Raw genomic sequence first — 12,827 nt, forward strand, 5'->3', positions numbered from 1 at the left:
TGTTTTCTCACTATGATAACAGCTCTTGTGGTCCCTGAATTCCTACAAGGCAACAAAAACTTAGAGCATCATCTGCTGTCACTGGGTAGCTAATAAAGCTAAAGATAACTGGAGAAGGATTGATGGGAGTAGTTACTTTGAATAATGTATCTTGTCTGCCACTTGTTCATAGTCCGAGATCAAGGCAATACATGATTTTACTACATATAAACTTTGTTGTAATTTGAATTCCTGAAGCCCATACCAAACCATACTTACCCACACTGTGATGCTTTTAGATGCTGAATGTGGACCCCAGCCCCAATATGAATCAGTATGTTGGTCTGTTGGAACTGATCTGCTCATCGTCTCCCATACCAACTGCTGAAGTGCTTCAGGATGTGTCAGTAATCTATGCCAGGCTCGGTAAGGACATTTGGACTGCTCAACAACCACTATGTCTCCCTCACTAGTGGGGAGTAGCTTGAATCATTATATCCTCCCTCTGTTTTTCTTTCTTCTAAATATAATGTAATTTATTATATAATATTTTTAACAGCTCAAAAGTGTAAGCCTCCTAAATCTGAAGGCCAGGATTACGCCTCTCGGCCCAAACTTGATTTTCGTTACTGCTCCACTTTGAAAGGTGAGTAATGCACGTGTTGTAAACATAATTCACTATTCATTACTTATTTATTATGAGTGTGTTACAGACTTTCTGTTTGCCTGACTACAGAATACACTGCAAGATATTTGCTGCAAACTATTGTTCTCTACCGTGTGCTTTAAATGCAGCTGGGGAAATTTGCTACTGCTGCAGCCTGGAAATACTTTTTATTGGAGACTGAAGCAGTCAGATAGCTTAATGTGCTGACTTTACAGCAATACTAATGTAATCAAGGGCCATAGAAGACATGGAATAAAAATAATTTAATTTCCAAATAAGTTAAATAAAATCTAAACTTCGGAAAATGTTCATCATGACCATGAAAGAGGCATAGACTGGTCATAGACTGTAACTGTGAGGTGCTCACCCACAACCTGTGCAGAGTTTAGAAGGCGGTACAAGGGGAAGATGTGACGCAAAGATGCTGCTTGAGGTGAAATGTGCAGGTGCATTCTGTGTGCTAAAAACAGTGGGAAGATATTGTGGTCAGCACTAACAGCCGTGACAACACAACTAATAGAAGGAGTTGAGGTTTAAAAAGCCTTGTGCCCAATTCCTGCAACTTTTAATCATAATTTTATCAAATCTTAACACCCTGACAAAATACACGTCCTCAGATTTAGTGTGGCTCAAGACTTCCTGAGGATATCAATATGTATGAGGTCATCTACAGTATACTGGATGCTTAAAAATGCAATGCATGTGTATCTAATCATCAACAAGCAGTTATACTAGCACAGTGAGAGAAGAAGGTGACATGCTAAATCTCAAAAGTCCTTCTGTCTGTCCTTTTTCCATGTTTTCAGGTATGGTGTCTGATAAGAGGGTCTTCCCCACCAAGGATAACAACTGGGTGAATCTGGCACGTAAGCCTATGATTGCTGACGATAAAGAGCTGGAAAAGGTCTTTAAACCTCACAAGCAGGTGTGTCTGCTCAACCTACCGCCAGCAGAGAAGAAAACTGCTCCTTGGAACAAGAACCTTGGTAAACTGCTGCTACTTTGATTCTTTAGTTTCCACTATATAAGTTTATTTTTTGAACGAAAAACAGAAGATTATTGACTGTTGTCGTATGATTGCCAACCAGGTCATACAGCTGCAGAAGAACAAGCTACAGTGCCTACCTTCAACGAGAAGGACAGATTGTTGTTTCTGGATATCTGTGGGGTCCGACAGCTTTCCCAGTGTGTCAAGCATGAGCCTCAGACTGAGAGCTGGAGGCCCTGTCCGTCTATGCAGGCCATGGTGCGCTCAGTCATCCCCTACATCCAGAGGTTCCTCAGACACCACGATGAGATGGATGAGGTCTATTCAGAGCTCATTGACAGCAACATAGCAGACAAGATCAAGCACCTTTCCTTTGGACAGGTGAGAAAATCAGTGTGTCAGAATTGCCACCCCTTGTTGGTGTAGAGATGTTCACAGAGTACTTTTCAAAAGCATACAAGTGGAAGACTTTGTAGTGGAAATACCTCTGACCCTGATCAAACCCAACATTTAGCCCTGCGGAGAAGTTAGAATTACTCTTAGATCTTGCCTCTCCTCTTTTGTGCTGCTGCTTTCTGTATTTACTAGCATAAAGGAGCAGGACACATTTACACTTAGTATGTGGTTCACAAATATTTTACTTAGACAATAGCTCCTTATGCAGTCAGCTCCTGTGAGTACTAAGATAAAAGTTTGGTAGGTGTAGTTCAGTGGTGGATTTCCCTGAGTCGTGCAAGCTCAGGAAAGAAATTATTTTGTGACAGTCCTGATCCCCACTCACTGTTTGCATCTGTACTTTCATGTGTCTGTCAAATCAAATTCACACCAATCTTAAAAATATATTATTCTTCTACAACACATTTTAGACAGAATACAGCTCAAATGATCAGCGAGGACACTAGGACTTGGTACCTAAAGTCAGGAGCAATGCAGAAAAACAAATGTATATAACATTTGTTTGAACTTGTTGTCTGGTTGCTTACAGGTGGGTAAGCTGTACATTCGCTACCAGCTGGATATCACTGACAGTGAGGAATCTGTCATAGAGTTGCAGGATGCCATCTGTCTGCTGAAGGAAAAAAAGGAGCTCTACATCCAGAAAGATCACGTCTCAGACCACCTGGACATATGCAGGTTTGTGTGTGATGGAATCCCAACATTCAGTCCTGGCTCGTAATAGTCTAAATGTGCTGGACCATCATTTGCATTTTGCACTTTAACACTTAATATACACCGATCAAGCAAAACATTAAGACCACTGACAGGAGAAGTAAATAACATTGACCATCTTGTGACAATACAATGTTCTGCTGGGAAACATTTGGACCTGGCATTCATGTGGATGTTACTTAGACATGTAGCACCCACCTAGACCAGACCAGGCACCCCCACCCCATAGCAATGACACTCCTTGATGCAGCAGCCATCCCCAGCAGGATGCAGACTGACACAGGTACACACACAAAAACGCTTTAGGAACAACTCAAAAAACATGAAGAACAGCACAAGGTGTTGACCTGGCCTCCAAATTCACTAGATCCCAAACTGATCAAGTATCTGTGGGATGATCCACAGAGGTCCCTCCCCTCAACCCTTGGGACCCAAAGACCCCCACTAACAACATTCTGTAACCAGACACCACAGGACACCCTCAGAAGGCCCATGTCCATTCTCTGATGAGTCACAACTGTTTTGAAGGCACGTGGGAGACCTACACAATATTAGGAAGGTGGTCATAATGTTATGCCTGACTGGTGTATAAAATGATAACCAGTATTAGAAGCCATATTACCAGTTGAGTAAAGCAGATTATATCTCTTTCTGTGGAGATGTCTTGCTAGCAAAATACGTCAAAATGGGCTGACTTGCAGCTTTATTAAAACAACCAAACACTAAGCAAGCGCAGGAACAGGAGACGCAGCAGGCTGACATCATCAAAACAATATTGCTTGCTGTAATGCTGTCCACAGAGGACATTGTAAGATTCATGTGACTCCTAACATACTTCCAGTGTAAGTGTTGGGGGGTAGAACCAGCAGTTCTCATTCTTAAATTCTTAAACTAATATGTGGATTCAGCAGTGTGTGATATCTAGATCAAGTACAAGTGTTCTTAGTGTAAAATTCCCTCTTTGTGTTTCCTTAAATGGGAATTTCATGCCTGTGATTTTATAAGATATCCAGTTGATACATCAAGCTCGGACTGTGGAAATCTCTCGCTGAACTTCAGAAGTTCATTTTATACTAAGTTTGTCAACCATCGCTTGCATTTGAGGCACACAAGGAAAATGGCTCCTGATTGAAAGAGTTACACAGTCCATACATTTTTATTGTTTAAGCAAATCCTGAATGCTCTTTGGCATATGTCTTTCATGTTATATCATATTACCTTGTAATCCCATTTGTGTGTATTTCAGGGAGCTGGAGACACTGTTCTGCACAGAGAATCAACACAGAAAAGAGCTGAGGCGTTTCCTGAGTGGCCTCATAACTTGTCTAAATGTGAGTGATATATGATGCCTTCACACATCGATCACTAGTCCACATACAGTGAAAAGGCCCTTTGCCCACTCGCGGTCTTTCATCCTGTCACTCTCAATCCTTTCGATCAAACGCTCCCGCTGCTGCCACCGCAGAGTTGACCACAGCTACAACTAATGACTGTTTCCCTGGAGGGAGTCACGTTTACATTATATTGCAAATTGCTCTGGTCTCTGTAGAGCGGCGCAGCTGCACAGGCGCTCAACTTTGATCCTCCTATAGTGAATATTCTCTCCTGGTTTTCTTTGTGCAGCAGCTTCTTGGAGAAATGCAGCAGAGCTGGAGCTGCATTATATCATCAGTGTTCAAATTTGGATAAAATGCAGCTGAATATTTGATTTAAGTTCAATGTCTGGATTTACTTGTCATTCAAATGGGAATTTTGACAGTTTGGTTAAAAATTCTCCTGCCTCTCATTATTGTATACACTAGATAGATGTAAGAGGCTTATATAGATAGCCTGCCAGCCGGACCAGCATCCCCACCTACAAATCTTTGCCCATAAATTCTGGTCTGGAGTTGCTCTGTTGGGAACTGATTATGCTGCAGCACAAAATGCATTCTGGGATACCTGGCTGTCCCAAGTTCACACAGGTTACCTTTCCAATACTTGGACTATACTTGGTCAGGCTTTGAGTGGGAACAATACTTGGGCAGCAACTGAAGAGATTTCACAAGAATAGAAAAACCAACTGGAACACATATTGATAAACGCCCTCTGCATCAGTTGAAACAAACCCTATAATGAAAACCAAGTGACGGGTTACCAGACTCATGTTGTGATAAGAACTGAGTCTGGCTACAGCCGGCTAGGAAATTGATCAGTCACTGGCAGTACGTGCTAATTAGGTCAGCATATCTGCAGTGTAATTACATGTGGTGAGGACAGCCACAGAGTTTTTCCACTGCCAATAAAATAATGAGATGAGGCTATACGTGATATATTGTTGAGACACCAAGAACTCTAAACTGTAATAAATGCATGTCCAGGACCCCAGAGCCCTGCGGAGATTCTTGGACAAAGAGGGCGTCGGAGAGCTGCCAAGTGGGGAGGAGCAGTGGGAAGTCCCAGAGCCTCCCAAACCAGAGATTACCCTGGACAGAGGTAACAATGACACATGAACCCTCTAAGATGAAACAAAAACACAATTATCACATTATCAACATGTTTTATGAGAAAGAAATTCAACAATCGGTTGGTGTCTTAATACTTAGTACATACTAATACTTGATCATTCTCCCCTGTCTGTGGCTCCAAGCTTATTGTTTCGTAATGAATCATCTTAGGAAGGACTAAGCTGGGCTCTGTGACTGATTACATTAGTTGGATCTATTTTCAGCAGCATATTAATCCACGTTTAGTGCTCTTCTAAGTATTTATGGCAGCAGGACGTTGAATGTGGGATTATCTACTAATCTACAAAGTTCATGGCAGTGATGGAACGTGTCACTAATGTGTTTTAATAGTTTTTGGGAAACAGTGAAACCCTGTGACACAGTAAGAAATTGGAAACAGAATACTAGACAGTCAGATATATAACTGGAGTTTTGATTCAATTCTCCAGTTCTTCTTATCTAGATAATACCACTAATGTGTTCAGTAAGAACCAGGGTTAGTGGTTTATTCTATTCAAATCATTTTTTCACTGTAACAGAACTATAGATTATCACTTTGACTCAGAAGTATAACTTTAGCCTTAAACTTGAGTCAGTTTGTAGAAAAGGATACCCATCGGGTTGTTACTGTTCTGGGGGAGCTGTGTCAGTCTCATTAAAGGCAGCAAACTATCGTTAAAGTGTCGAATGTTTGGAAAAGACCCAAGCAGCACACATCTGCAGCCCAGTGTTGATCACAGTTTGATGCAGAACATCAACTCAGAGCTAGAACTGCAGCATGAGATGAATTCTAACAACTCACTGCTGCTGCTGCTGCTGCTGCTGCTTTCTCTCGGCCTTATATCTGCAGCTCCTCCAGTTCTCTCTGTAACACTCACCCCGATTTCCATTATCATTTCATAATATTCAAAGTGTTTTTCGTCTCAGCCTCAGCCTCAGCCTGGCTCAAACACTGTCCTTCACACACACGCACACAGAGGAAGATAACTGGTGTGTTTCTTGCATATGCAAATTCTTGTGTGTGGCGACATAAAAGAGCAGCTGTTGCCAGGGCTCAAAGAGCAAGAGGAGCAGATCACTGCAGCAGAGCACACTCACACGTCCCTACGAGGATTAATATGATCAAAGACCTGTTCATTAAAAAATCTGTTTTCATGGCACAGCAGCCCTGAAACAGGCTCGTGCTTGTGTGTTATTGGGCTTTTACGGCTTTTATCCAATCTCTTCTCCTTCTCCTTCTCTGGTTGTAATTCTTGAAAATCTTTACTCCAGTGCTTTCAAGGAGTCACTCCTCCATCAGCTCCCCGGAGGAGCCGTCTCGTCCTGCACGAGACGACGGCGAACAGACGCTGGTTTGCTGGCCTCCTCGAGCATCTATCCTCAATACCGGAAACAGCCGTGCAGGTACTTCATACAGCTCCATACAGTTGGGAGTAAAGAAAATTTAGCTTGTCGCAGAATTATAAAACACTTTTTCCTTATCACCAACAGGTCAGGCGGGCAGTGACGTGGTAGAAGCTGTCATGAAGATGTGGCCTCCCCCAGCTGGACCTAAAGACCGAGACACAGAGAAAGAAGTCCCCTCCAGAGGAAGCAGCCAGGACGGAAACCAGCCGGTCAGGAGCAGCAGACCTGCAGACCAACAAGGCCTCCCGAGAGTCTTCAGCCATCCAGCTCAGTCTGACACTACTGCTGCTGTGACCACTAACACTCCACGTCCTCCAGGTAACTACACACATGTCTGTCTCCTCCTGCAGCTGGTTTGGTCCAAACTAATTTATAGTTACAGGAAAAAAGTCCTGTAACCGGAGCAGAAAACTGAACTTGAAGCAGTCGATAGTTTTTTGTTTTCAATAGATCAAATTTAGCAGCCAGCACGTGGAGAAAGTGGAAGCGCTAGCAGCTGAAATGTCAGGGACACGGCCGCACACCAAATCTACCAAATCAATGCTGACACTGCTCGGTCCACTAGATGTGTAAATTAGGAATAAATGATTAGCACAACAGTGTGTCCACAATGTGCTTTCAGCTTGTTCTGTTGTTTGTTAGTGGACAAAAAATGCTTTAACTCGCTTGAACTCACTTAACCACTGATATTGTCAGTAATAATATATATTGTGAGCTTTACTTGGTCTTTAGTATGTCAGCTTTGTAACAGATACAGCCGTTGCTTTCTGTGAATTTGAATTTAACTTGTGCGTCCATGTGAGTGTTTTATAAAGTGACAGTGGCGCTGACATAACTCATCCTGTACAATGCCTGGTTCCTCCATGTGGTGTTGTCTGTCACTGACAGAGCGCAGTCAACAGAGTGAGATCCCTGATGGAGCTGAGGGTGGACAGGAAAGCCTCGCAGCCCCCACACCAGCACAGAGTCCTCCATCTGCGCAGCCTGCCGAGGCACCCAGCGACCAGCCGCCTCCAAACAGCCTGTAGGCTCCTTCTCCTCAAAAGATCTGAAATATTCACAAAGAGAACTTGTGTTGATTTTCACTGTTTCTCAGTGTAATCCCAATTGACTCCTTTTCTCCCTCTCCTGACTGATCCTGTCTTTGTTTCTCTCAGTGCTGTCCCTGAGGCTGTGGTGCTTTCCGGAACTTTCCAGGGGACTGCAGCCGCTGCAGAGACTCAGCGTCCTCCTCTGAACCTGGACTTCCCTCTCTGGAACAAATTTCAGCACCCACAAGCCATGCTGGAGGACATTGAGCTCACCTGCCAGAAACCAACCACCGTCAGTATACTCGCTGCTAAGTGTTGGGTCTCCCAGTAAATCCCTTTCAAGCTTTTTGCCTAATTGCGCCACTCTTTTGTAGGTGGTGTTATCCGATGACGGCATGGATGTGGCAGCTATCGGCGAGTGGGGGGAGCAGCTGGTCAACTCCTTCCTGTGCCACTGGAGAGACAGCAGCGACCCTGGGCGACCTACTCACATCCTTTGGTGCAATCAGAGCGGGGAGACGGGCCAGCCATACGACTTTAAACTGACCTTTGGACCAGCAGTGGTGGTGTACGTGGAAGTGAAGTCCACCATAAAGAAAGAGAAGTCCTTCATCCACCTCTCCGCCAACGAGCTCGACTTTGCACTGAGGGAGAAGGGTCGCTACCACATATTCAGAGTGTACAGCGCAGGAGACGCTCACAATGTTCGGCTGTGTCGCATTCAGAACCTGGCGCACCATCTCCACACCAAAGACTTGGCACTTTATCTGTTTGTGTAGCCCCTTTTAAAGTCTGTCTAGATAGTTGCACTAAACCCATTGCCTAAACGTGTTTTTATGCCTTTTAAAGTTCATTATTTTACCTGCGTGTGAGCAAATTTTGCATATTTTTTCTCATTGTCGACTGTTGTGCACTGTATTCAAAGTGGTCGGTGGCCTAATTGAATAATTTTAACCTTTTGTATTCCCACTACCTCGCCTTTACTCAAGCATTCCTATTAAATAAATAAATAAATACATTTTCTCTGCTAGCTGAAAGAGTTCGTGTTCCTTAAATAATCTTCCAGACGGTTCTAGTACGTCTTTAGTAATGAGTGGTTCTGTCATCTTAAGCGTGCTGACAGACAAAGTGATTATAACTAAGGGTTCAGTTAAATCAAGTGGAAGCAGAGCTGACTGGACAGGTCCCTCACAGTCTCCCATCATTTCTGGTAATTACATTGTCACAGTGAACGGGCTGTGGAGGTACACGTAACATCTATGATGCTCACAGAACTCCTCTGCATATCTTCAACCACTCACCGGGCTCATTCTCAGTTATTACCCTTCAAAGAAAGGCCACAGTGTATTCTGATGAAGGAAAAATGTAGACATAATAAAATGCCTTTATTCTCTATTTTATAATATTATATGACAAACACCTGAAATCTACAACTTCTCAAAGGAATCCATGGTAATCTTCAGAGCCCTCTTTAACAGCCACAGTCTGCAGTTGCTGTAGGATGCTTATCTTTCCAAAACAGGACATTTATTGCCCATGTGAGGAGTGTTGGTGGAGGGATCAGGGACAGCCTCTGGGGACAGCACCTCCCTATTTTCATCCTGTGATGCAACCTCTTGGTAACCGGGGGGCTGTTTTCCACAAAGGATCAGTCACAGGGAGCACGTCGCTGAGACACTAAATATACTAAATGAACCAATAGTGGGACGTCTGTGAAGTTATTTATGTAAATCTGCATGATATAGATCTATAAGGGCTCACGAGGAAGGCTGTTTGTTCAAACTGCACTGCAGTGTCTTTCAATGCACTTAACAGGACCCTTAAAATGTAGAATAACTCCTGACAGAATAAATGGTCAAACGGCATCCAGTGAAAGGGTCAGTGCGGACCCCAGAGCTGAATATTGCTCTGATGTTTTGTCTGATACAGACGGTGATGCAGGGCCACAGTCATGAGTCAGAAAGGAGATGACTACCAGGTGATATTTGTCTTCACAAACACCACATTTATATTAGAAGAGGGACTCCTCTTGCACTGCGTAGCTGCACTCTCTGTACTGAACTGATGCTGCATTCGCGTGTGGCTTGTAAACTCAAACTCTTACTATTTTATCATAATGAAACCTTTAAATGAGCCACGCGTTATTTATTTGTGTAAAGTGTCCGTTTCCACTCAGTAACCTGCTCCACTGTTTCAGCTTTGCGCACACGAATTATGATTTAAACTCCTTAACTATTTAGGACACACAGTGGGCTTCTAAAAAATGTGCCTACATTACCCACGATCCAACTCAACCACTGACAGCTCAGTCTGAGCTCCTGATGCTCTTATCGTAACGGCTAGCCTCAAGAAGAGATGATGAGTGGACTAAATATCAGTCTTTTAGTCTCAACCAACACTGACATCACCTGAGAACAGACTTTACATGCCTTCCTGTGGAAACACTAAAAGCTTCAGCACACCTAATCTGTTGGAAGTCTATGGTTATTCTGGCCCTGGCGAATTGATGAATAAAATCACCTCCTTTCTCTTCTTCTTGCTTGAGCGATAGGTGGACGTTGATATTTCCGATAACCCCTGAAGGCAGCGTAGTCTGTATGGAGACAGCGAGCAGCGGCGGCTCCCGGCGGGGCGGCGCTGCGATTGGCCAGAGCGGTGGGAAGAGGGAGGGCTTTTCCTTCTCCTCCTCCTCCTCCTCCTCCTCCTCCTCCCCTGCCTCCCCTCCCCTCTCCTCCCCATCCTAGAGGACAGAGCGATGCGGAGACAATAGGACGCGGAGCCCGGAGGAGGCTGCAGGATGCTCGGCGCCACATCCACCGACTCTCGGCTGCTCGGACGCTTCTCGCAGGACCCCGACACCAGGCTCAGCTGGCCTTAGTATGCGCTCACGTCTCCCCGTGTATTTTTGGCAGCAGCCTGGGCTGACAGGACGGACTTCACAGCCTCCTTATGGGAACCTACTGAAGGGTGAGTGGCAGCGAACACCCTGGACTGACCACTGAGCCTATCCTCACCTGCACCCTGACCAGCCCGCACCTGACCCATCACATTATGCTGCAGTTTATTACAAGGGGGGGTGGATTACACTGGGATGCATGATGGACTGGGCACACAATGTGCAGCAGCATACACACTGAAAACAATGCTGTGATTGGTCCTTAGTGGTGTGTGTATGTGCATGCGTGTGTATAAATGATCCTATATATCTACAGCAAAAAGAACAACAACAAAAAAATATATATCATTTCTTGTTAATATTTTAATCTGTTTACAGATTTGAATGTGTAATGGAATTTGTGTTATGTTGATCACAACCTCATCCTAACCTAACCCAGCACCACCTCTTTTGTGTGTTGGAGGGTGGTGGGAGTGAGGGTCAGGTATCTGCAGCAGCTGATGGTTTTGTGTCTGAGCTCTGCTACTTTGAAGTGACAAAGGTTTTTTTTTATTTTATTTTATTTTTTTCCTGCGAGTCAGTACAGTCTGAGGGCACACTGCAGGTGGCATCCAACATGACGCAGCCCCACACAGCGCTAAGACTGAGGATGACTGGAGAATAATGCAGAACCATAATGTTTACATCCCGACCGGCTCAGCCTACACTCCCTTTTCTGGTCATCCTTGATTTTTAAAAAAAAAAAAAAAAAGGCTTGCAACAGTGTTTGCATCTGATATTACATCCACAAACCTTTTTATTATATTTCTGACAGTATGCAGGAGTGACTCACGCTGAAATTGTTTCCTCTTTTAGAGTAACCATGTATTGCTTTATCCGTTCTGTGGCCTTGTGGGAGGTTGTCTGGTTACATGCAGGCGTATGTGTGTGTGTGTGTGTGTGTATGTGTGTGTTAAGCCCGAGACACAGCTGATCAAAGTGGGCTTAAGCCCTCCTTGATGTCATGGTAAAAAGCAGACCCACACCTCACACACGGTAAAGACACACACCAGCCGGATGAGTCACTGATCGCAATGTAGGTCACACGGGTGGGCTTGCTGACAGCGATGGAAACTTTAGCTCGGGCTCATCCACTTCATATCAAAGTTTGAAGGTTAAGAGTATAGCCTGGTGCCCGAGGGAAAAAAGGCTAACTTCATTAAAGTTCACTACTACTTGCATGTGCTCATTTTCTTTGTTTGTTTATTTGCATACAAACCCAAAATGTTTGTTTTGTTTAATGTTTGTTCTCAGAGAATCTTCTTCAAATCTAGAAGGGAAGTGAACCACACTAGTTGTTCTGCTATGCTAAGCTAGCTTTAGCCGAGGGGCAACCTCTGAGAATGAAGTGCCAAAAATTGCAGTTCCTCAAATGGCCACTTGAGGTTCACTTCCAAAGTGAGTCAATCCCCACAGACCTCAATGATGAAATGCCCAACTTTACAACAGAAATGAACATGTTTACAGGCCGCTACAAAGGACACGGTAATTGGCTCAGGGTTAGAAAGAGTCCGGCAATGCTAAGATGGCATCACCCAGCACACCGCACAGGGCTTCAAAACTGCTCTTTAGTTTGTGACGTCACGGAGGGTTCTTCCATCTTTATGTACAGTCAAAGGCTCCAGCTTTATTTTTAATGTTTAGCTTGTAGAGGTGAGAGTAGTTTCGGCCTTCTCTTTTAACTTTTGTCAGCATGAGTGTTCTTGTGTGAAAATGTGCACTATTTTAAGAAGATGTAGAAATGATCTCTCTAACCCTAACCTGCACATACAATAGAAGAAATTGAGTTTAATCTGTATATAAACAGGTCTTGTTTTTAAATAATGCTTTTCTACCTATTGGTACTCTCACGCTTTACAGTCGTGGTGACACATCTACAAACTGGAGGTCTGAAGTTTGAAAGATGTGTTTGTTCACCATTCAGTGAGTTGCATTATGGGAAATGTAGGAGCCAGTGTTTTGGGGAATGTTTGTTGTGCTTAGGGCTGAAAAGTCAGCATAACTTGGCTTCTGCTTATTCGATTGCGTCCATTCATCTAACTTAATGGAAATGTTAGGCTAAAGAAAGTGGCCCTTTAAAATGTTTCTTTTTATTTGTGCCCTTTAAACATAGAACCTAGGTCTGCTTTCTTCTGAAGCTAGTCTTGATTATGATTTTAGACCT

General features: G+C 43.8%; 1 protein-coding gene across 7 annotated transcripts in view; it reads left to right on the forward strand.

The window, feature by feature from the left end:
• Positions 1 to 9,034, forward strand: part of LOC311504111 (uncharacterized protein) — a 42,800-nt gene extending 33,766 nt beyond the window's left edge. For all 7 annotated transcript variants that reach the window (XM_084567094.1, XM_084567099.1, XM_084567100.1 and 4 more), the window contains 12 exons: positions 279 to 405; positions 539 to 625; positions 1,453 to 1,632; positions 1,735 to 2,015; positions 2,620 to 2,768; positions 4,051 to 4,135; positions 5,165 to 5,279; positions 6,563 to 6,694; positions 6,782 to 7,015; positions 7,586 to 7,721; positions 7,855 to 8,020; positions 8,103 to 9,034. In XM_084567094.1, the coding sequence (XP_084423220.1) occupies positions 279 to 405; positions 539 to 625; positions 1,453 to 1,632; positions 1,735 to 2,015; positions 2,620 to 2,768; positions 4,051 to 4,135; positions 5,165 to 5,279; positions 6,563 to 6,694; positions 6,782 to 7,015; positions 7,586 to 7,721; positions 7,855 to 8,020; positions 8,103 to 8,507 (2,097 nt within the window). In that variant the 3' untranslated portion in view covers positions 8,508 to 9,034. The remainder of the gene's footprint in view (positions 1 to 278; positions 406 to 538; positions 626 to 1,452; positions 1,633 to 1,734; positions 2,016 to 2,619; positions 2,769 to 4,050; positions 4,136 to 5,164; positions 5,280 to 6,562; positions 6,695 to 6,781; positions 7,016 to 7,585; positions 7,722 to 7,854; positions 8,021 to 8,102) is intronic.
• The last annotated feature ends 3,793 nt before the right edge of the window (positions 9,035 to 12,827 follow it).

This window comes from Chelon labrosus (genome assembly GCF_963514085.1).
Source record: "Chelon labrosus genome assembly, chromosome: 19".
Taxonomy (NCBI): Eukaryota; Metazoa; Chordata; class Actinopteri; order Mugiliformes; family Mugilidae; genus Chelon; species Chelon labrosus.